Source organism: Choloepus didactylus, chromosome 15, assembly GCF_015220235.1.
Source record: "Choloepus didactylus isolate mChoDid1 chromosome 15, mChoDid1.pri, whole genome shotgun sequence".
NCBI lineage: Eukaryota > Metazoa > Chordata > Mammalia > Pilosa > Megalonychidae > Choloepus > Choloepus didactylus.
In genome coordinates, this window is record NC_051321.1 from 84,608,643 (window position 1) to 84,632,399 (window position 23,757).

Genomic DNA, 23,757 nt, shown 5'->3' on the forward strand with positions numbered 1-23,757 from the left:
CACCGAGCTGGGAGGTGCCAGTCAGGAGAATAGAAACAGCACCTGGATGTGCAGGAACAGACTGCTGATTGTATACTTACCCTTACATTTATTTGTAGCCTTCCAAAAAGGGTTGAAGGCCACTTCAAATTAAATACAGTGTACAATGATCCTTTAAAAATCACCCCAAAAAACGTTTAAAGGAGAAAAATAAAAACTAGAGGTGATCAGGTACCTTCCAGGTGATCTAGTTTCCCTAATTGTCCTGAAACTCAGAAAAATAAAATAATGGTGTTGGGTTACATTGTTTTCTAGTGACAGACAACAGGAAAACTGAGGTTTTTCTGAAATTTGTTTCTGGCATGTACTTTCTCTTGACACTGAATATAAAATTTGTTCTATCTAAGGGATAATGGGTGACAAAGACAGCAATTCCATTTTTATAAAAAGTACAAAAGAATGCTGCAGAATAGAAGTTTTATATTGGTTTTCTGCAAAAGGGGATCCTAATATTTGGACTTAGTTCTATACAGTCATTTCCTTGAATCACTCATATGATCTGGCTCAGCTGTATGGCTTTCCAGTGATCTTGGCTCATATTGAGCCCAGAGTTTAGAAAATTCAGAGAATTCCAAGGCTGGGATGTCTGTTGGCTCTTCCTTTCAAATATCTGGGGTGCACACTTCATGCCTTTGAAATGAGCTGGGAGGACATCCTTCCACCGCCACGTCCTCTGACAAGGTCTGAAATGCTGATCGCCTTGTTGTTGAGTCAAAAGTTTCCCTGGGCTGGAGGTCGCTGTTGAGTGCAAAGAAGTACGCATATTCTTGACTGTATCGTGACATGGTGTTTGTAATTCCTGAAACCTTCACTCAGTTGCGGAGCCTATTTCAAGATAACATTTACAATGAAAGTCACTTTTTGGCACAAAGTTCTACAGTCAACTATTGTCAAGAGTTTATTATTTCTTTCATAGTTTGTTTTGAAAAATAATGAAAGAATTATTTTAAAAATCAACCATAAGAAGCTATGAAGTCCCCATAAGATGATCTACTGCAATAATCATTCCCGCCCTTTGAGGCTCCGCTACCAAAAGCAAGGAAACGCCCCCTCCCCATTTCTGTTCCTTCAGTCTCAACTCCCCAGAGATCAACACTGCGGAGACTAAAAATCTGTAATGTGCCCAGTTACTTAGATAAGGACACCTTCAGCTCCATAACCCAGTGCAGAAGCCTGTCCTTCCGGCTTCCTGGTAAAGCATGGCCTTGGGAGGGTGCTTGCGTGGACAGCGCAGCTGAGACAGACTCTCGGCTCTAAAGGCGGATCGCTGGGACCGGAAGTTACTGCGGATCGCTGGGACCGGAAGTTACGGAAGCCTGCTGGGCCGTGACTACTGACGCCACAGGGTTTACGAGCTTTTCCCACCGATGGCTCAATGCCCACGCCTTGGCTGCTGGCCCCATCCCTAGGTTACTCTTTGTCTGTCTTGCCCTACGCACTTCAACTCCAGTTTAGTCGTCAGCCATGATCTCAGAGCCTCACTTAAGCCCATTCTTCTCCAACTCCCTCCACCCACGTTGCCTCCATGGCTGTCGCTGCCCCAAACCAACACGTGGTGAAATGGCGAGCCCTAACCTACGGTTAGATCCCTTGCTTTTTCCCATTTAAAATATAATTGTGTGAAAGCTTTCCTCCACGTACATAAAGAACAACATCAACCGTCTCCCAAATCCTTTCCCCATGCAAACGGCCAACAACAACGAGAAGTAGAGTGAATATGAGAAGCAAAGCAGTGGTAGGCTTGGCGAGCCCGAGAGAGCCCGGCTCCCAGGACGCTCCGCTTGCCCTCCCTAATCGAAGGCTTTTTTTTTTTGCCATTAGCTACTGTAGGGAGATGTTTGAGTGTAACCTGGGAATGGAGACACAAGAAGCTGAGGCAAAATACAGAGGTCACAAGGCAGCTAGGTCACCACCGGCTTTCAGAAAGGGCTGGTGATTTGGTGGGCGTGCACAGGATTTTTGTTCAATTTGAGGACAGAGAAACCCCATGGTTTTCCTAAAAAGTATTTTTAGCCTTAATATAATTTCCACTAAGTTAAGGTGACTGTGGTATTTTAGAGAGAAGGAAACTTCAACATCAAACCTTTTCCTGTACAGAACGAGAAATAAGATTCAGAACATGATCCCTAACTGGTCTCTGCCTGCAGTCTCTGCTTCATCCTACAGCCAGTGTTTCCTTGCTGGAAAGATGGCTAACTTGAGTTTAACTGTGGCTAAGCAGAGCCCACTTTCCTTTTATTTTTCAGTCCCAGTGAAGTTCAATACATTTAAAGACACTGCCATAAGAATGAAACACATTTAGTGCCAAGGCCAAGGATAGCAAATAAATTTCATCTTGCATGCCAGTCTATCAATTGCTAGTTGATCCAGGAGAGCTGTCTGGAGAAGGATTGAGGATGAGGCCAAGTTCCATGGAGATGAGTGCTGTGAGGGGGCAGGAGAGGGGAGTAGAGGGGCCAACCCATGATCCAGACCAGGACTCTTCCTTTTTTTTTCATACCTATTCATTTGCCTATCCTTTGAATGACCAAGAAGGGCATTCCAATTATATGTTTGTGTGTGTGTGTGTGTGTGTGTGTGTTTCTCCAAGGGGATGAATTGCAATGGGCAATATACAAATAAATACCTGCCATTCTTTTTCATGATTACCTGGGTTCAGTACCTCTTGGGTCAGAATAAAGTAGTTAAAATAAAAGGATGATGACCTAATGGATGTGTTCCCGGGCCAACATACTACAGGTGGCAAATACAGAGAAGGCTTGTCATTGCATCATGCGTGTCACAACACCATTTTTCCATTTATCTCTAGAAAGCCTTCCAGTGAACCTTTCTGGAGATTAAATGAAGAGAGAAATGTAAAGGATACTACTCAGTGCTGGCAAGGATACAGTGAAACTGGTTCTCCAGTATATTGATAGATATATAAGTTAGTGTGAACCTTTTATAAGCTACTTGATGGCATGTTCTAAAAACCATTGAAAAATCATACCTTTTCTCACAATATTTCCAGTAATGGAGCTATACTAAGGAAATAACCCAAAATATTTTAAAACATTTTACTCACATGGGCTTTCATCACAAAATTATTTCTATTAGTGAAAAATCAGAAACATCTTGAATCCCAAAGTCATTTACAGTTAAGTATAAACATAAGAATATCTATAATAAGGGTGTTTTGAATTATGGGTCATTAAGACTATGCAATGACATGGGTTTAAAAGCAGGACAGAAACAACCTAAATGATATAACTTTACGTATTAAAATAACACAGAAATATGATTAGTAAGGAAATAGATATTTCATGCTGCAACATTTGAAACCATATTATGGTTTTGTTACTTTTATAATGGGAAACATTTACCGAAGGGGAGAAAATACTCTAAAATGGGGAATTGAATCTATATTCAGTTGTTTTTGAACTATGATAGGGTTGTCACTGCTAAACATTACAAAGGAAAATAAGTAGTGGGGAGTGAAGAAATGAAGCCTGTTATCTGCTATGGTTTACAGTGTGGAAAAAATAAGAGCTAATTCCATTGAATTCATGGATGCCCCTCAATGCTTTTCCAGTGACCACTAGAAACCTTGCCACCAATACAGGACATTTCATGATATTAAAAAAGAAAAGTCTTCCTAAAGGCATCTTCCCTGGTCCTTTTCCTTCTGGGCAGTGAAGAGGGATCAGTGAGCAATGCAGGGTTAGTCCAGAGAAAGTTCTAGCTATTGCAAGGATCTCTTCTACCATGGTTGTTTCTGCCAAAAGATTTAGGTTGACTAGGGATGCCATCCAAAGTCCTGTTTTCAGCTTTGAACTTCACCAAGCTCTAGAGCTGACATCTGTTGAGGGTTTGGGCTGTGCTTTAGATGCACAACAACCCTTGGAGTCAAGTATGGTTATTTTTCCCACTTTACAGATGAGGGAACCAAAGCTAAGTGAGGTGGTTGAGTTGACATGGCAAAGAAGATGCTGAACCATCATGTACCTAGCTCATCCAGCTCCAGAATCTTTGGCTTTCCTCCAAATGCCAGGCCAGCCCAGCACATTGCACCACTTTGACATCAAAAGTTTCTGAGATGATGATGTTCTGCCCCATTTTTGTTCAACTGTTTTCTCCTACAGATTGGGCAAGAGAAGCCAAGCTTTGTCCACTTGGACACAGCCCCTGCACCTGACATGGCACCTAGTAGGGTATTTATTTATTGAATGCACCAACCCATATCTGCCCACTTTCTTTTCTTATTTCTACATGGGTCTGGAAAAGCACAGGACATACTAGGATGAGTGTGCAACCTCACTCATACCCAGCCAGCCAGAGGCATGTAACTTTAGTGTGGAAAACAAATAGAGCAAATTGTGAAAGCACAGATAAGAGAAAAAAAAAGATAGTACTCTGTTGGGTCCCAGATTCTACCTGTCAGTACTCAGTGGTGATGTTTGCACATCTCTGTGGCCCAGCCCTGTCTCCTCCAACACCCATCTGCCCTCCAACCAACCCATCCTGAGGTCCCAACTCAAGATCTTCCCATAGATTAAGCTTGACATTTGGGAGCTGGTGACTGGGCCTGAAATGCCAGTGGTAATAAGAAGGAGCATGTCCCAGCAGCATTAGCTACCTGGGCCCTGGGCTGTAGTCAGGAGAGTTCTGATGCAGACTTGAGAGGAGAAGCCCTTTCCTGACTCACGGTACCTATGTGTGCGGGTGTGCACATTGGAGAAGAAAGCAAGCATGCAAGGAACCCAGTGCCCTGAAATCAACAAAATCACAAGCAGAGGAGGCAGGGAAAGGTGTTTTATGGTCTTGGCTGAGAAAGCTATAGGAGTAACTGGGGAAGCCCTCAGTCATCTGTGGATGCAGCCCACTGCCATCTTCCCCCCCACTGCCTCAGCATCAGGGCCCCAGGTCACCTCCACTCTTCCTGGGAATCCTTTGCCATGGAGTTTGGTGAGACCAAGTTGGAAAAGATGGGCTTTCTCAGGGGACCCATGGTCATGGTCTTGATTCTGTTCAGCCTGTCCCGGGCCTGCTGGCATTTCCTTAGGCAAGGCCCACACAGATCCTTCTCGTCCACCAGGTATAAGGTATCCAGCCTCTTGATGGAATCTATGAAGGTGTCAGACTCTTCCACTTTGGGAAAGGGGTTCCGCTTTGTGTTGAGCTTTTTCAGCTTGGGGAGCTTGGCGATGCTCTGGGGGATGTTGCTCAGCAGGTTGTCATGTAACCCCACCTCGTGGAGCTCCTTCAGGGCCCCCAGCGTGGTGGGCACGCTGTCCAGGTGGTTCAGGCCAATGTTCAGGGTGCGGATGTTCTTGAGCTGGTTCAGCTCCACGGGCAGCCCATTGCTGGTCAGCTTGTTGTTGCTGATGTTGAGGTAGAGCAGGGTGCTCATCTGCCCGATGGTCTCGGGCAGCCTGTCGATGTAGTTGCTGTGCAAGTCCAGCCAGCGCAGGTTCTGGAACTTGGAGATCGACTCGGGGATTTTTCTGATCATATTCCGGCTGAGGTCAAGCTCGTCCACATCATTAAGTCGCAGAATGCACTTGGGAAAGGTGGTGATTCCCATCTTGCTCAAGTCCAGACGTTTCCTCCCATCGAATGTGACTTTGATGCAATTCTTGGCTACTTTCAGGGTGATCTTCTTGCCCTTAGGGCCTTTCCCTCCCTTGGCCATGGTTTTTAATAAGGGAGTATGTTGTCTGGTTGGTCAGGGATCAGTTAGAGGAAAAGTCACATGAGACTGCTAGAAGATAAGATTATCTGAGAAGAACAGAAAATACATCTAGTTAGGGGACGACATTGGGCACCTGCCTACTCCCAAATCATAATGCTTCAGTCTCTAATGGTTTAAAAGGAGAGAAATCAGACAGAGCTTCAGAAGAACAGCCCAGCCAAAGCTCTTCAGGGAATTGCATACCTTCTGCAGACCTCAATTTTCCCACATGCAAAATTGGAGTGTAGGGTGGTCCTGGAGATTGCCTCCAACCCCTCTACCCATGTCCATTCCTCGTCTTCATGAATCTCCTCCCTCCCCCAGCCCCTGTTGACCTGGACTTTTGCATACATCTCCCCCAGGAGCACATGTGTCGGTGGGTGTGTTTGTGGATATCTGCCACGCCCCAGACCCCCACAAAAGTCTAGTTTTTCCTTAGAGTCATCACGTGAGTTCTTAGAATGGAGCTGCTAAGTTCCCAGCAGCAACGTAAGCTTGGATGTGAAGGAGTAAGGTAGGAGTTATGAATGACTTACTATAAAGCCCTCTTCCCCTTCTGGACCCAAAGGGACTAGGCAGGCTTTGGCTGCTATAACTAGAGTGCAAGAGGAGCAGGAAAGAGGAGGAGCCGGCTATGAGTATCGGTATGTGCCTAAGCTGTATCCAGCAGCATCTCTTCCTCTCTCCATGAGCACGGAGGGAGCCTGGGTTCAGCCCAGCAGAGCTCAGATAAAGGGGATGAGGCCTTTCCCCTCCTCCTGCTCTCACTGAAATGCAAGGTAGGTCAGTTACTGGAGCTGTGAAAACAGCCCCTGCCCCACCTCCCCCCGACATATACAATAGAATTCTTAGTAAGTGTAGGTGGTATAAATCATCTAATATTACAAAGAAATTATAACAGTGTCTGGGGCAAAGTAAAATCTCAATTAATGTTAGCTCTTAAATAATATTATCAGGAACTTTAGATATATTGTTTCTAGTCTTTACCCATCCATCAAATCTCATAGTATCATCCCGATTGTAAAGAGAAGGGAGACTGGGTCTCGGCATCAAGGAAATCTACAAATCCATAATCCGAACTACAGAGGAAAAAATATATTAAATGCAGACTTAGGGACCTGTGGGATAAAACTAAGAGTTCTAATATTTGTGCCGTCAGAGTCCCAGAAGGGAAGGAAAAAGGGTGGTGGTGCAGAAAATTATTTTAGGGAAACTATTTGACTTAAAACTTCCAAAAGTTGGGGAAAGACATAAAATTATAGATGCAAAAAGCTCAGCAAACTCCAAATAACATAGACTAAAGAAATCCACACTTGGAAATATCACAATGAAACTGCTCAAAATTAAAGGAAACAATCCTAAAGCCTGCCAGAGAAAAACAGCACATTATACAAGAGGGAACACAGTGCCAAAGGCTGTAGATTTTTTTAGCCGAAACCATGGAGGCCAGAAGGTACTGGGAAAACATTATTTACAGAGTTGAAAGAAAAGAACTGTCAACCCAGACAGAGAAACATTCCTTTATGAAGGCAAAATAAAGACATTATCAAATGATTGAAAACTAAAAGAAGTTGCCACCAGCTGAGCTGTTGTAAAAGAAATGCCAAAAGTTCTTCAGATGACAGGGAGATACCAGAAACTTGGAACTTTGGGAAGAAAAGATAAAGAGCAAAGAAATGGTAAATATCTGGGTAAATTTAATACAGTAGACTATTTCTCTCCTCGTAAGTTCTTTAAAATATGTATGATGGTTGAAACAAAAATTACAACACTATCTGATGTCAATATATGTAGATGTAATGCATACGACAACTGCAGCATGGAGAGGGAGGTTAATGGGATCTATATGGTAGCAAGGCTTTTAATACCTTTTGAAGTGGTAAAATATTAATTCTAAGTAGACTGTGAAAAGTTAAGTATGTATATTTTAATCCCCAGAGCAACTGCTGTAAAAATAGACAAGGAGGTATAGTAAAAAACAAAATAGATAAAATGAAAGAGTGAAAAATTTCAAATTATGCAAAAGAAGGCATGAGAAGGAAAACAGAGAGAACAAACAGGAAGCAGTTATTACAGTGATAGACTTTAATCCAAATGTGTCAATATTTGTATTAAATGAAAATGTCCTGAATACACCAGTTAAAAGACATAAATTATCAGGATGGATAAAAAAGAGAAAAGAACCAATTATATGCTGTCTATAAGAAGTTCACTTTAAATAAACATAAGTAAGTTAAAGTAAAAGATTGGAAAAAGACGCATCATGCAAACACTAATCAAAAGAAGGCTGGAGTGACTGTTAATATCAGAAAATGTGTATTTCAGATCCAGAAAGTTTAGCTGAGATAAAGAAAAATATATAATAATAAAGAGGACACTTTACCGACAAGACATAAAAATCCTAAAACCCTAAACTGGTACCTAAACACCTAACAAGAGGCTTTTAATATAAATGAAGCAAAAACTGATAAAACTGAAAGAAATGGACAAATCTACAGTTAAAGTTGGACTGGTCAATACTCCTTTCTTGGTAATGAAGATAGAAAGTAGAGAGAAAAGCAGCTAGGATATAGAGTAGGACTTTCTCAACCTGGGCTCCCTTAACATTTTGGGCCAGATAATTCCTTCTTGGTGTTGGGGTTGGGTGTGATGGAGGGAGAAGCCTGTCTGTGCGTTGTAGGATATTTAGCAGAAGACCAGAATATTCTACTCACTAGGTGCCAGTAGCACCACCCAAGTTCCTAGTTGTGGGCACCAACAGTGTGTCTAGACATTTTCAGATATCTACTGGGAACCAAAATTGCCTCCAAGGGAGAACCACTGATATATAAGAACTTAAAATTACCATCAACCACCTGAATGTACTTGACATTTACAAAATCCTCCACCCAGCAACAGTGTAATTCACATTCTTTTCAAGTGCACATGGAACATACTCAAATGTAGATTATATTCTGGGTCATGCAACAAACCTTAAAATTTTTTTTAAATTGAAATCCTACAAAGAATGTTTACTGAAAGTAATGAAATTAAATTAGAAATCGACAACAGAAGGATATATGGAAAATCTCCAAATACTTAGAAATTGAACAGCACATTTTTAAATAATCCAAGAGCAAAGATGTCTCAAGGGAAAATAGAAAATATTTTGTACTGAACAAAAATGAAAATACAACAAATCAAAACTCGTGGTAGGCAACTAAAGCAGTGATTATGGAGAATTTATAGTCTTAAAATCTCATTTTAGAAGGGCAAAAGTTCTGAAATCTAAACTTCCACCATAAGAAACTAATAAAAGAAGAGAAAAATGAACCTAAAGTCTGCACAAGGAGGAGATAAAGATAATAGCAGAAATCAATAAAATTGAAAACAGAAAAGTCAGTGGAGAAAATCGATGAAACTAAAAGCTTGTTCTTTGAAAGATGAATAAAACTGGTAAATCTCTAGGGAGACTGATGATGAAAAGTGAGATACACAAATTGTAAATATGAGGAATGAAAGAGGATATTACTAAAGAACCCACAGACATTAAAAGGACAATAGAAGAATATTAGGAACAAATCTAGGTACATACTTAGATGAAATTAAGCACAAATTACCAAAACTCACCAGTGAAGAAATAGATGACCCCATTAGACTTATAACAAATTGAATTCATAGTTGAAAACTTTCCAAAATGAAAAGAAACCTCCAAGCCCAGATGGCTTAATTGGCAAATTCTACCAAACATTTAAAAAAGAAATAGCACCAGTGCATACAATCTCTTCTAGAAAATAGACAAGGTAACAATACCTAATGTTTCCTTTGAAGTAAGAATTATCCTATACTAAAACCTGGCAAAGACAATAAAAAGAAAGACAATTATAGATCAATATCCCTCAGGAACAGACTCAAAAATGTTCAGCAGATATTGGCAAGTTGAATACAGCAATTTATAAAAAGAATAATACATGATAGCTAAGTGGAGTTTATACTAGGAATATAAGGCTGATTCAATATTTGGAAATCAGTCAATGAATTGCACCACGTTAATGAACCATCATCTCAATTGATGCAGAAAAAAACATTTGACAAAATTCAGCATCCATTCATGATAACAACTTTCAGCAAACCAGTAACAGAAGGGCACTTCCTTAATGTGATAAAGGACTTCTGCAAAGAAACTATAGTTAATATCATAAATGCTGAAAGACTGAATATTTTCACCCCACTCTAAGTTCAGGAACAAGGCAAGGAGGTAAACTCTCACTATTCCTATTCAATATTGTATTGGAAATTCTGGCCAGTGCAATAAGTCAAGAAAAAGAAATAAAATGCATGTGACAAGAAAAAACAAAACAAAACTATTCCTATTCACAGATGACCTGATTGTTCATATAGAGAATCATTCAAAATTTACAAAAACACTTTTATAACTAATAAGTTACAACTAATAAGTGAGTTTAGCAAGGTCACAGGGTACAAAACTCCATATAGCATTTCTGTATACTACCAATGAACAATTGGAAACCAAAGTTTAAAAAATAATAATACCCAAAGCCCAAAACACTTATGCATAAGTTTAACAAAAAATATGCAGGATTTCTATGATCAACATTAAAAAATATTGATGAAAGAAAACAAAGAAGACCTAAATAAATGGAGAAAAATACCATGTTCATAAGTTGGAAGACTCAATATAATTAAGACATCAATCCTCCCCAGATAGACCTAAAGATCAACACAATCAAAATCCCAGCAGTATTATTTATTTATATGTAAAAACAGAATCTAAAATTTATGTTGAAAGGAAAGGAATTAGAAATCCAAAGCAATTTTTAAAAATAAGAATAAAGATGGAGGATTCACAATACCTGATTTTAAAACTTGCTGTTTACTTACAATAGTGTGATATTGGTGATGGCATAGTCACATATATCAGTGGAACAAAACATAGACTCCAGAAATAAACCCACACAAATATACTCAATATGGCCAATTGATTTTTGACAAAGGCACTTCAATGAAGAAATGATAATCTTTTCAATAAATGTCATCAGAACAATTGGTTACACATATGCAAAAATATTAACCATCAACCTAAACCTTATAAAAATAAACTCCAGATGGATCATAGATCTGAATGTGAAATGTAAAACTATAAAAATTTTAGAGTAAAACATAGGACAAAATATTCATGACTTTGACCTAGGCAAAAGTATCATCCATAAAAGAAAATATGATACATCAGACTCACTAAAATTAAAAACTTTTGCTCTGTGGAAAAAGAAAACTGTGAAGAGAATGAAAATACAAGCTACAGATTGAAGAAAATAATTGCAAATCACATATTCAACAAAGAACTGGTGTCCAGAACATATAAAGAACCCTTGAAATGCAACAGTAAGAAAATAGAAGATAAATGGGTGGCAAATAAGCCCACAAAATGTTTCTCAACATCATTAGTCATTAGGGAAATGCAAATTAAAGTCACTACGTGCCTACTAAAATGTCTAAAATCTAAAAAAATAATCTGTTAGTACAAAGCAATGGTGAGGATTTGGAGCAACTGGAATGCAAAATGGCACAGGAACCCTGAATAACAGTTTGTGAATTTTTTATAAAACTAACTGTATATATATCATATGACCCAGAATGCTACCAACTAGGTATTTACCCTAGAAAAATGAAAACTTAGTTCATGTGTGTTTATAGCTGCTCTACTATTCGTAATTGCCCCAAATGGAAAAGAACCCAAATGTCATTCATTGGTGGCTGGATAAAGAAGTTGTGGTATACCCTTATGATGGAATACTAGCCCACATAAAAAGACAGAACTATTGATACATGCAACAACTTGGAAGAATCTCAAAAGCATTTTGCTGAGTAAAAGAAGCTAATCTCAAAATGATATATAATGAATGATTCCATTTATAGGTATTCTGGATGGGAAACAGACTAGTAAATGCCAGGCATTAGGGGTGAGGGCAAAGTTTGACTATTAGGAAGCAGCTTGAGTGAGTTTTTTGGGACGATTGTAATGGTGCTTACATGAGTCTGTACATACGTTAAAGCTCAGAGAACCGTATACAAAATAGGTGATTTTATTGTAAATAATTTAAAAAATAATTTTAAAAAATCTTAAAAATAGTTGCGATTCCATACTCTATTTGTGTCATTTCTAACCACGGCTGCTTCCTCAACCCAACGTGGAAATTTTTGACTGTTTATACCTCCTCCCAGGCCTGTTCCTTCCCTTAAAGCACATCCAAATGTGTGCCATCTTGGCACTGCTGTGGCACACTTAAATGTAGGTGTGTATAGTGCGTGTGTACACAGGGAGGAAGTTGTACACACTGCAGGGAACTGCTCTTCACAAGGCAGAAAAACTGCTCCATTGCACTTGGGTTGAAGCTTAATTAAAGACAGATGGACTGAGAACAGGGCAGCCTATGTGCTGATCTTGTGTTTATCAATGACATCTCCTGTGGTAGGGTTGCCAGGTTTAGCAAATAAAAATGTAGGATACTCAATTAAATTTGAACTTCAGATAGACAATGAATAGCGTCTTAGCGTACTTATGTCCTGAATATTGCATGTTCCTGCATTTATTTTCACCCTGATAGGCCTGAACAAATAGGAAAGCTTACCTTGTCCATGATCCGTATTGACCTTTTGGGACAAATTTAAGCCAAGTCCATGTGCTGCTATCCATGCTTTCATTCCTTTGTTCACTCACTGAATATGTATATTGAGTACTCATTATGTACCAAGACTCTGTGCTACACTCAGGTAAGCAATAGACCGGTCCCTAAGCACGAGGAGACAAATTCTAGAATATCACTGATTACACCAGGTTCCCCTCGGAGTGCTCAAAAGCTGGGTTGGCTTTGGTGTTTGTTATATTTAATATATATTTTAAGGAGGCCAAACACACCAAAGCAGGGGTTGGGAGTCACCTGTATGGGCAGGGGTGCTTCCAGTAGATTGGAGAGCCATCAGGTTGCCCACCCTCCAGCCCACTCGTATCATAAGGAGCCCTCCCATCTCTGATTAATGACGGTGAGGAAGCAGCATGGAGCTGTCTGCAGAGTCGTGTTCCATTAAGGAGCCTTCCTCCAGCGGGTGCTCTGGTTCTGAGCCTGCTCATTAAAAACCAGCAAGGCAGAGCTGGAGGCTGGCTGGGATAATGTACTTCACCTCCTCGCCAGTGGGCCTGGGTCCCCAGACAGCCCCAGGCCCGATGGAGCAGAATCAGGGTCCTCCCATTTGTGCTTCTTTTCAGGGCCACTCTACTCCAGGCTGGGACTTCTGCTCTCGATTACAGAAGGCGGGGTGTGCCGAGTGGCTCAGAGTCTGTCCTGTGCCCCTAGCTGCTGAGGCCAACTAGAAGCAGGCCTGTGCCAAGAGCCCACCTCAAAGGAACTGAAACCAGAATGGCCCTTTGCTCACTTATCTCTCCAGGGCCAGTGGCCGCCCAGGCCTGCCCACTGATGGGACAGTAGTGTTGGTGAAATAAGTGTGACAAAGATGATCTTTGATACAATCAAGACAAATCAGAGGGCCTGTCGTTATCAATTCCTAGAATTCTCAAATGTCAGAGGAGATCAACCCACACAAAGGTGGCTGAAAATTATAGAAAGAGATTACATGGATAGATAGATACATATGATTGATTGATAGAGAGATAGATAGATAGATAGATGGATAGATAGAGATGGGTAGATGGACAATCAATTCCATTTCATATGAACAACTTAGAAATCCCAAATATGAGAGGTTTCTAAATCTAATGTAAGATTAAATTTCGTCTTGTACAATTTGTTTAAATACTTTGGAAAAGCTGGACCAGTTCATTTGACTTTAATTTCTAATTCATTTTTCTAGCTAGTCATTCTGAATCAAGGAGCATGGTGGGGCACCCCATGGATATCCAAATTAAAAATATAATGGCAAGCTATCAAAATATTTGTGAGCATTTTCCTATTCTAAGATCATAACCATCGCCACAATCATAGAATTTATCTAGTGCTTCACACTCGTGTATCTTCAACTACATTTGTAAATAAGGCTTACTGTTTCTGTAGACCCGATATCTCTGCACATTTTGCCAACACAATCTCACAAGAATTATTTCACTTTTTTTGACTGATACGTTGAGATACAGGATGGGTGCACAGTAGAACTGAAACCCCAAAGCTGCTGCCAATTCACAGCCAGCCTTTGGGGCTAACTTCATTCCATGTAGTTAAGAAATATCTTTTGCACATGAGCCATCTCTTAAAAGAAAATAAGGCAAACTCCCCTCAACAAATTCACTCACTCAAAAGTGTTGCATTTTGCTCCCAACCCTCTTGAGATCCCTTGTCTGGGCATGTGTTGATTTCCCATGGGCTACGAAGGCCTTCTCTGTGCCTCTGAGCCTGTGCCCGTCCCAGGACAGGACTGCTTGCTCCAAAGTGAGGAGGAGCTGGAGCTTCACGTGTGAGGTGGGGTGGGGAAGCGGAAATGCAGGTGGGGAGGCGGAAATGCAGGTGGTGACTGTGGGTTCCAGCCCTCGCGTGTGTGTATCTGGAAACTCTGTGCTAATTCTGGACTCAGGTGTAGCCTGTACGGGGAGGTGGGAGAAAGAATTGCCACTTCTCCAGCACCCGGTCCGGGTGCTACTTGCTTTCCAGTGTCACCTGCATTTGGGAAGGGCTTTTATTTTTTCCATTAACTGTCCTTGATTGTGCTATGTGGAACCCACTTTCCTATGGGCAGGAGAACAGATTGCTAGGAAAAGAGACAGATCAGAGGCAGAAAGATTACTGGGCAGCTCACAGCAGTATCTCCACAGAGCTCTTGGAACTGTTGGTGGGGAACCAGTGGCGGAAGAGGTAAGCAGACGGCATGGGCGGGAGTCTTATGGGGGCTCCTTGGTTTGGGGTTCTATGACACTGATTATGAAAATGCTATACAATGTTAAGAACCGTCAGTTGCACTATTGATATGTACAGAAATAACAGTTGCAAGCATGCTGCTGGGCTCTTCCTGTATCTCTCACCTCCACAGCAACTCTGCAAAATGCCAACCCTACTTTTAAAATATGGAGACTGTGGTCCAGAGAAGTCAAGGGACTTCCACAAGGTCATGCAGACAACAAAGAGCACAGCCAATGTCGAACCCAGAAGTGAATGATGCCAAAGCTCGTGACCTTTCCACCACATACACGACCTCCCTCCTCTCCTCCCGCTGAGGCCTTTGCCGCAGGTGGTTCCCACTCACTCCAAGCAGAGGGTGGTGTTCTGGCATCTAATCCTCCCACCTCTGCAACAGAAAATAAGGGCTGCTGCTGCTCCCTCACCCCCCACATTCCTGAGAAGGTGCCTTGCCGTTTTGGTCCCGCATGGACTCTCTGGCATTGGAACCACGGGGTGTCATGGATGCCCAGACTCAGGTTGACCAGATGCTCACTTGAGTCCATTTTCATCTGGCCTGAGTGAGCCTGGGATCTGGGATGGCATTTAGAGAGGAATGGAGTCCAGTCCGCTGAAGCAGTTGGCCAACTCAGTGGAGATTGAGAAGGAGATGCCATCTGTGGCCAAACTCCCTGCAGGGGTCAGCCATGCAGGTGCCCAATGACCCAAGTTAGATCTAACTGCTGAGGAACCCCATGCAAATCAGGGTCCCCAAAGAAACTGGGTCACCTTGGCCCATGCCCAGGGGCCAACGTGTAGTGCGCCCATTTTCGCTGATACATGTGCATGTGTGTGGTGTGTGCATACATCTAAATCTGTATGAGTGGTATGAATTTTCATGGTATTTTAATGGCATTAGTGGGATCATTTAGCTGTAAGAGCTTGATCATATGTATGAGAGAGAAAGAGAGTGAGCTGTTTAAATGGTACAAGTAAAGCCACAAATCAATTCATTTAGTAAGTGTGGACCCCCAAGTGGGCAGTGGTGGAGAAAGGAACTGTCCCTCAGTCCATCCTCTGCCCCCATGCGCCCCCCATGGCCTGAGCTTCTTGTAGGTCAAGTGTGAAAACACTTGTGCGTGTGAGTCAAGAATTGAGAGTGTAAAGACACAGCTTTTTCATCCTGCACAACCAAAATGACCTGGGAGGTGCTGGCGACGGTGATGACCTAGAGGGGCCGCGTGCAGCCTGCTGGGAGTGTGAACCTGACCGTGTGAGCCACTTTCAACTCTGACCCCCTTGAAAGATGCACCTGCCCTATTCTGAAACAACAAAGTCTTCCCGCATGGAGTCCAGTGGTGCTATCACCCCCGAGAGGCACAATGCCTTCTCCGTTCACCAGCCGCCTCCTGTTTGCCGTTTTGTTCAACCCACAGAACACTCCTCTTGAGGTTGGCACTCCCTCCCATTGTACGGGCAAGGAAGCCAACGCTCAGAGAGATTGTGTGGGTTGACCAAGATCACACAGCCAGCCTCATGCCGGGGCTTCCAGGTGGGAGGCTTTTTTCCCGTTATCTCCTGGCTCCCTGTATCTCTGCGGCAGCAAGTGGAGTTGTCTCTATTGAAATGATCAGTTGGCTTCATTTGGCGATTATCTGGTTAATTTGATCAGTGCAGCTATAAGTATCTTACTGGGGTATTCTGCATTCATGGCTTTGTCTCCCCCAAACGTTATTTACTTCTGTGTCCTTAGCACCAGCGTGAGTCCGCACGTGGGCTGCTGGGAAGCCGCTGGCTGCCAAACCGCCCCCTTGCCCCTTGTGCATAATATGGAATTCAACTTTTATTTGGAGCAAACGTTCCCAGGGGGTCACAAGGCCCAATAACAAAAGATTACGATTTCATATTGGTTTAACGGCATCTATTTTGTAATTCGGAATGTGCTCTGTTTTAATTGGATTTGTTAAAGGAACAAAGGGGAATAGGTGCCTTACAATTAAAATAAAATATTAAGATTCTTAATTTAAGGAACAGACTAGAATGCCTCGTTCATCAGCCAACACATTCCAAACACACAAACCAAGCGAAAAGCGGGAGAGCAGAAGGCATCACGGCCCCTTAAACCCTGAGGGTGAGCGTCCCTTCTGTTTCAACTGCTGGACTTTAAGTGCCACTATTGCCAGACAGACAGGATTTCCTTTTCCTCTCTCAGGCTCCTTTATGCAGAGGAGGAAACTGGGGCTCAGGGACCCGCTGGCACACGGGCTTTAGAGTGAGGGGGTTTGGCTCCCAGCTCCCCTTTCCCATCTGACGGATGCTGAGCCATCCTCTCACCCTCCCTGCACCCCAGCTTCCTCTGCTGAGAAGTGGGGATAATGAAATAGCTGCTTCTGGAGGGCGGAGCGGAGGGAACGCAGGACCCAGGGGCTGGGAGCAGGGTGGTGTAATGGATACGCGGTCGAGCCCGGGCTCCAGGATTCTAACCAGATAGAACCCCGCATCAGACGTATGTGTCTAGGTTACAGCCTGGCATCCTGACCGTGACATCCCTGTCCCCTGGCTGCAGGCTTTCGATGACTTTAGCCAGGGGGACAAGGAGACACCGAGCTCTTGGGGCACATGGGACCCCTAAGGTTGAGGGCCACCCCCTCACATGGCCGGTGGGGTCTGCTGTCAGTGTGCACGGCACGGCACGGCACTTACAGCTATGATGCATTTTATAATTTACCAATTTGTTACATTTACTGTTTTAAAACTTTTTATTTTGAAGTACTTTCAAACTTACAGGACAGTGATAAAAATAATGTAAATCTAACAGAGAGAACTCCAACCTGCCCCTATACCCCAGATACCTAGATCCACCAATAGTAACATTTTGCCACGTTGGCTTTATCATTCAGTTTATCTGTCTATCTATCTATCATCTATCTATCATCTGTCTGTCAATCCATTTTCTTAACACTTGAGTGTAGGTTATAACATCACACTCCTTGAACACTTAATACCACCATGTGCATTTGCTAAGGATAAACATTCTCATTTATGTAATCACCTTAAAGCACAATTGTTAAGTTTAAGAAACTTGATGTTGATATAAAGCTTACAGTTTATCTTCCAATTTTTCATATGTCCCAATAATGTCCTCTTGAGCCTTTTCTCCCCCGTTATTAGATCCCATCCAGGATCATGTATTGCATTGAGTTGCCATTGCCCCTTTAGTTGTCTTTTTTGTTGTTGTTATTTGCAAGGGCATATACACAACCTAAACTTTCCCATCTCAGCCTCTTCCAAGCATGCCACTCAGTGGGATTGATCACACTCACAATGTAGTACTCTTACCACCATCCACTATTATAACTTTCCCATCACCCCAAACAGAAACCCTACACTGGTCATGCATTAACTCTCTATTCCCCTGCCCCTCACCCCTGGCAACCTGCACTCTAATGTCTCTACAAGCTTACGTGTTCTCCGATATTTTCTTCATAGTTATCATGGGACTTACATTTAGCATCCTGAATCTATAACAATCTTGTTTGCTTTGATACTAACTTAACTTCGGTAGTATACACAAACTGTTTTTACATTTATGTTTATTGCCTTCACTCCACTGTCCTCCCCCACCAGACTCTAAAATCCATGAGCTTAGGGCTTTCGGTCTGAATGTTGACTGATGCGTTCCACCCCTTAGAGCAGTGCCAGGGCACATAGTAGGCCCTTGGCATATACTGGTGGAAGGAGTGAATACTTGGTGCTTAACAAGGCCAGTCCCAGTTCCCGTTGCCTAGCAAGGCTCTCAGCTTGCTCCCAGGTTTCATAGCTTATAATCAGCTGCTGTGTAAGCAACTCAACCCATTGCTTTTCCGTCTGCTTTTAAGGGATTTCTAGAAAATGAAGAATTTTTTTAAGGTAAGATTCCCTGGGGAAAAGCTTCGTCACTTGCACACCAAATACTTATTGGTCCCCTGGTGTGTGCCCAGCCCTAGATAGAGCACTCTTGGGGATGTGAAGGCTTTCCAGATTTCCAGAGGATGCATATAATAGTGGGATGAACTGTCTGGCCGTGGCAGCAGTGTGTTGGAGGGCTGGAGAGGGGTTTCTTAGCATCACAGGTGAAGTTGGCTTAGTTGGATTAGACCAAGGGGAGAAGGAAAAGCTTTCCAGAGGGAGGGTTGGACAAAAGCAAAGGCAGAACAATGGCCGGCCTGATGATCTGGGACAAAGATAGGAAGCGAGGCTGGAGAATAAGGACAGGTGCCTATTCCCAGAATATCTCTTCAGGAAATAAGAACAAAACTTTGGGTATAAATATATTTATAGCAGTGTCATGTAAAATAGTAAAAACAAATAGAAATGTTGCAAATATCTAACAATAGATGATTCATTAAATAGTTATGGTATATTCATAGAATGAAATTAATATTCAGCAGTAACCAAAAAAAGGTGCTTCCTGAAAATGGTGAAAGGCAAAAAGTTTAAGATATAATGTTACGGAAAAAACTTAGATGTACATAGGACCCACGGTCAACCCCAGTGGCCTCTTTCTCTGCTGAGTTCCCACAGCTTTTTAGGAAGCATGACCGTGATATCAAAATCACAGCCTTTTATGTGCAATAAGGAGCAAGAAGGGGAGGAGGGAATTTTATTTAAGCAGCACCTGAACTTTCTCTGCAGAACCTTCATCCAGAGGTGAAGCTCATTGGAAAGTCTGTGGTCCAATTTTTCAAGGGGTGTTTTAAGTTCAAGGGTGCAAAAGAATAGTTTGGGACTCATTGCTTGCATTCAAGGCCTTTCAGAGGAGCTCTACCTTCTAATCCTGAATTTATTCTGCAGAAACTTCCTAAATTCAGATTTCCCTTTCCTCCTTGAATCCTTACCAGGCTTATATGAAGTTACTCCTGAAGCATTGAGCACTACCACCAAAAAGAGAGGCCCCTTCACTGATGACTTTGTGCAAACAGATGTGACTGTTGCTAGAAATGGCCCCAACGATGGCACCAGAGCAGCCAGTGTGTTATTTAGGATAGAAGCACTGGTTGACATTTTCCAGATAAGAATGGTCACCTGTGGGCTAGTCCCTGTCTGTTCCTTTACACGCAACAGAAGGCAGGTGTGCGGGCAGCCGGCCGGGGCCCAGAGGGGCTTAGAGACAAGGGGCGCTGGGTTCCAGCCCCACTCCAGCGCTGGCCTTCTTTAACCACATAATGTGTCTGAGCTCAGTTTACTGATCCGCAGATTAGAGAAAACGTAATAATCTGCAGTTGTGGTGAAGAGTAAATGAGGTTATGAAAGTATGTTAAGTGAGTAGCCTGCTAGGAATTGTAGATTTATTATAATTAATAACAGTGAGGTGTAATCTGGCTCCTACGATGGCCAATAGGTTCACCCACCGGCACCATATCACCTCCCTCAAATTGGCATCCCCAGGACACGTCTCCCCAATCGTTCATCCCAAACATAGGATGCTAGGAAATGTCTTTGGTGATTCCCAAAAACAAAGTCTTTGCAACCTTTTAAACACTTAACAAATTTCTACAACTAATGATACAGATAATAAAAGAAGAAAAATTAATGATAGCAGCATCTAGGGGTGATTATACCTTCATTCCCTTTTAGCCACTAGAGCGAAACACAATTTTTATTTGAGTTGCACCCTAGGTCAGATCAGGAGATGTGCATAAACATGTCAGACACTGTTATGCTTCTCCTGAAGCTTGTGTTCTAGTTGGGGGAGAAGCAAAGTCAAGCAAGCAAACAAGAACAAGTTGGTGTAAATGCTCTGAAAAACATAGAACCTGATGATGTAACCAGGAATGTCAGGGTCAGGAGGAAATCTGTGGGAGAGAGAGGGGGTGGCTAACTCAGATGGGGGTGGTTGGGGAAGGGCCCTCTGGGAAGGTGACATTTGAGCTGAGACTCAAATGCTAAAAGGAGGCCCCAAGGGAGGATTTGGGCAAGGGTTCCCCTGCGAGAGGACGTGCCAACCACCAAGGCCCTAAGGATGGGGAGGGCTCGGGGTGTTTGAGGAAAAGGAGGTGGCTGGTGGAGCCACAGCTTGGGGAACAAGGAAAAGGTCAAGGACAGTGGGGTCAGAGGGTTGGCAGGGCTATGTGAGCTGGGGCAGATGACAAAAGGTGGCTGTTTGGAAGGATTGCTCTGGCTTCTGGGAAGATGATAGAGGTAGGAAGTGAGAGTAGATGAAGGGAAGCCCACTGCAGGCAAGAAAGGAGGGCAGTGTGTTCTCAGGAGCAGAAGGAGCCATGGATTCAGGCTTTGTGTGGGGGCAGAGCCGAGGGAACGTTCTCCTGAAATGTAGGTGTGGGCCAGGCACGGAGGACGCTCAGGAGCAGACGGAAACTTCCAGCGACCCCTAGCATTTTCTCTGTAATGTCCCTCTAATTGAGAGCTGATGGTGCCTAAGTGCCTTATGTGCACTCGCTCCTTTAATCCATCCCCCCACTTTACAAGGGCAGCCGGAGAGCCTGTCGCTGTCAAAGTCACCCTCCGGTGTGGCAGAGCTGGCGTCTGCTCGGTTCCCTCCTCTGTGTGCTGAGCTGCCATTTGGCTTTTCCATCCAAGTCTGACTTTACAATGGCCTGAGATAAACTTGGTTCTCTGTGCCTACAGGGACTCATCGTGTTCTCCAGACACTGGTGTGAGCTGAGCCGGGTCCACCAGGGAACTGTCATCCCCTCCCAGATCGAGCCCTATCCTGGTGGCTCATCCCCTGCCAAACAGAAACCCCACAATGTAGCCAGACCCCGCTCGGTTCCATTACCCAGTTCCATTATCGGAGATGGGCAGAGAGCTAGGAAACTGAAAATTGGCAAGGAATTGAATTGGCAGTGGCTTGAAAATTGGAGGTGACTCTTGCAGCACAGTAGCTGTCATGCCACTTTGAAGGAGACCTGTAGTTCGGTTGTCCATACAGTAACAGGGGGCCTGGAAAAATCGCCGGCCATCAGCCTGGGAAGCTGAGTGTGGAGTCACGCTCACACCAGCTCAGTGTCACCAGCATCGCAGCATCAGACAGCAGTGGGAAGGAGAGCCTTGGAGCCCCAAGAGGAAGCCGTATTACCAAGCAGGAGGCGCTAACAAACCCATCTTTAAAGACACTCCTCACCTGCTACAGGTTCCTGCCTTCTTCTCCCCAAGAGGCAGAGGCTAAAGCTCCAGAAGGCAGAAGGAAGCACCCCAACTTGGAGTTCAGTCACAGCTCTGTCCCTTTCCAGCTGTGTGGCTTGGCACAAGATTTCCTACCCATTCTGAGCCTCGTGTCATCACCTGGAGCTGTCCTTCAGGACTTGGTTTACATAACATCCACATGGTTCCCAAATGCATTGAGCAGCTACTACGTGCCAGGTGGTGGCACTGCAAGCAGCATTTTTCATGCATTTGTATTTGAATCCTGCGTGGATGGATTGCTGAGCCACCCACACCAGGCCAGGCTTGTTGCAGATATTCAGTCACTCTTACAACCACTTGATGCATTGAGGTTTATCTCCACTTGACAGATGGAGTAACTGAGGTTCAGAGAGGCTGAGGAATGTGCCCAAAGTCACAAAGTCCCTAAGTAATAGGCTGTCCTTTTCCTGCAAGGCTTGTCAGATAGATAGGGACCCGAAGCCTGTGTTCTAGTACACTCCATAAAGAATCCTTCAACAGCCAGCCCAGCCCAGGGCTTAACTAATTGTTAGTGGGCTCCAGTGTTTAGGAAAACCTGTAGAAGGAGTTTACATTGATTACTCAAAAGACGATTGCACTATAAACCTAAGTGCAGTAAGAAAGAATAAGGCAAGGTCCGCTGAAGCTGCATTAATGGGCTCCGAGCCCCCTGAGCGAACAGGCGTTCTCATTTTGGTTCCCTTAGAGGGGTGACTGATTAGGGGAAGGTGAGTTATTTAAACACAGGGCTCCATCTGCTCGCAGGGCAGCAAAAATTCCCCAGCTGATCCAGATGCTAGAAAGACAGTCAGACATACTGGCTTGCACACCTCCTTTCCCCAGCTCGCCCCGGGTCCCAGGCTACCCAGGAGCCCCCTGCCATGCCCCTAGCTAGCTGCCCTTCCTGGCTGGAGCTTGGGGCCAGCTTCCTTCTCTTCTGAATAATGCATTAGCTTGTGTCTGGGGCTTGTAAAGAAAGCACACCGGGAGAACTGGCATTTCCAAAGTTGCTTACACTAAGGAGGAGAGAGAAAAGCAGAGTTTGAAGCAGTTGTTGTTTGGCAAAGTTAAAAATAAATCGATAAATGTGGGGCCACCAGCCGAGCAAAAACTTACCCAGTTTGTCCCAGTTCCTCTTCCTGACTGGGAAACTTTGTCACCAGGCAACAAGCAGCGTGGGTCCTTGAGTTAATTAGCATAATCTTGAGGCCAGCCTGGAAGTGAAAGGACAGAAGGCTGAGAGGGTCTCCAGAACATCTAAACTTCCCTCAGACCTGGCTTCCCCTGTAGGGGAGCCCACGGGAGTCTTGGGGCCCCTGATTTTTGCAATTATTGCACTTTCATTCCTGCATTCACCGAGCAGTGTGGTGGGAGAGAACTGATAGTGCTGGGACAGTGCCAACTGTCATAGTAACCGGTCTGCAGTGAACGTTGCAAACAGAGGGAAAAAAGCCACATATGCCCTCTTGAAGGGGAAAAAAAGACTTAATTCAGTAACATTCAGTCCCATAAAATACCATTTAACTTCCTTATAATTTGTCCAAATCTCTGTTTGTCTCTTTGGTTTCTTAAAGGGCCTTCTCTTATCTGTTTGTTGCTTTGAATTTTTTTTTTTGCAGTTTCCTCTTTGCACCCTTTTTACACTATTAAATCAGACTAACTGTAATGTTCATAAAATCATACCACTCTGTCATCATTTTTTTCTCAGTTAGTATAAGGTCATTAAATGCTGATATGTAGTTACTAAAGTCTACATTTTGAATGAAAGCACAACACTGAATCTGGTGCAATTTGCTTTTCTGGCTGTTTCCAATTTGGCATTACCATGAATAGGGCTGCAATGAATTTATTTGCACATTTGTTGTCTTTTTGTTCAGTTTTGTTTTTTCTCTTTTAATTAGACTCCCAGAAGTTGAAAAAATTGGCAAAAAACTGCAGTATTAAAATACTATGAAAATAATAAAA

General features: G+C 43.2%; 2 protein-coding genes across 5 annotated transcripts in view; one reads left to right on the forward strand and one right to left on the reverse strand.

The window, feature by feature from the left end:
- WDFY4 (WDFY family member 4) overlaps positions 1–23,757 on the forward strand; it is a 278,492-nt gene that overhangs the window by 201,726 nt on the left and 53,009 nt on the right. The gene's annotated exons all lie outside the window — the stretch shown is intronic.
- LRRC18 (leucine rich repeat containing 18) lies at positions 86–23,049 on the reverse strand. 4 transcript variants are annotated; one of them, XM_037804047.1, is made up of 3 exons: positions 22,909–23,049; positions 4,947–5,796; positions 86–864 (listed from the first exon to the last, which is right to left on the reverse strand). In XM_037804047.1, exons 2-3 carry the CDS (start codon positions 5,708–5,710, stop codon positions 852–854), a joined length of 777 nt encoding a protein of 258 aa, XP_037659975.1. In that variant the 5' UTR covers positions 5,711–5,796; positions 22,909–23,049; the 3' UTR covers positions 86–851. The 4 variants fall into 4 exon arrangements, 3 of the variants coding, with proteins under 3 accessions (XP_037659975.1, XP_037659977.1, XP_037659976.1); XM_037804049.1 differs by lacking the exon at positions 22,909–23,049 and adding an exon at positions 21,752–21,802; XR_005211804.1 differs by lacking the exon at positions 4,947–5,796.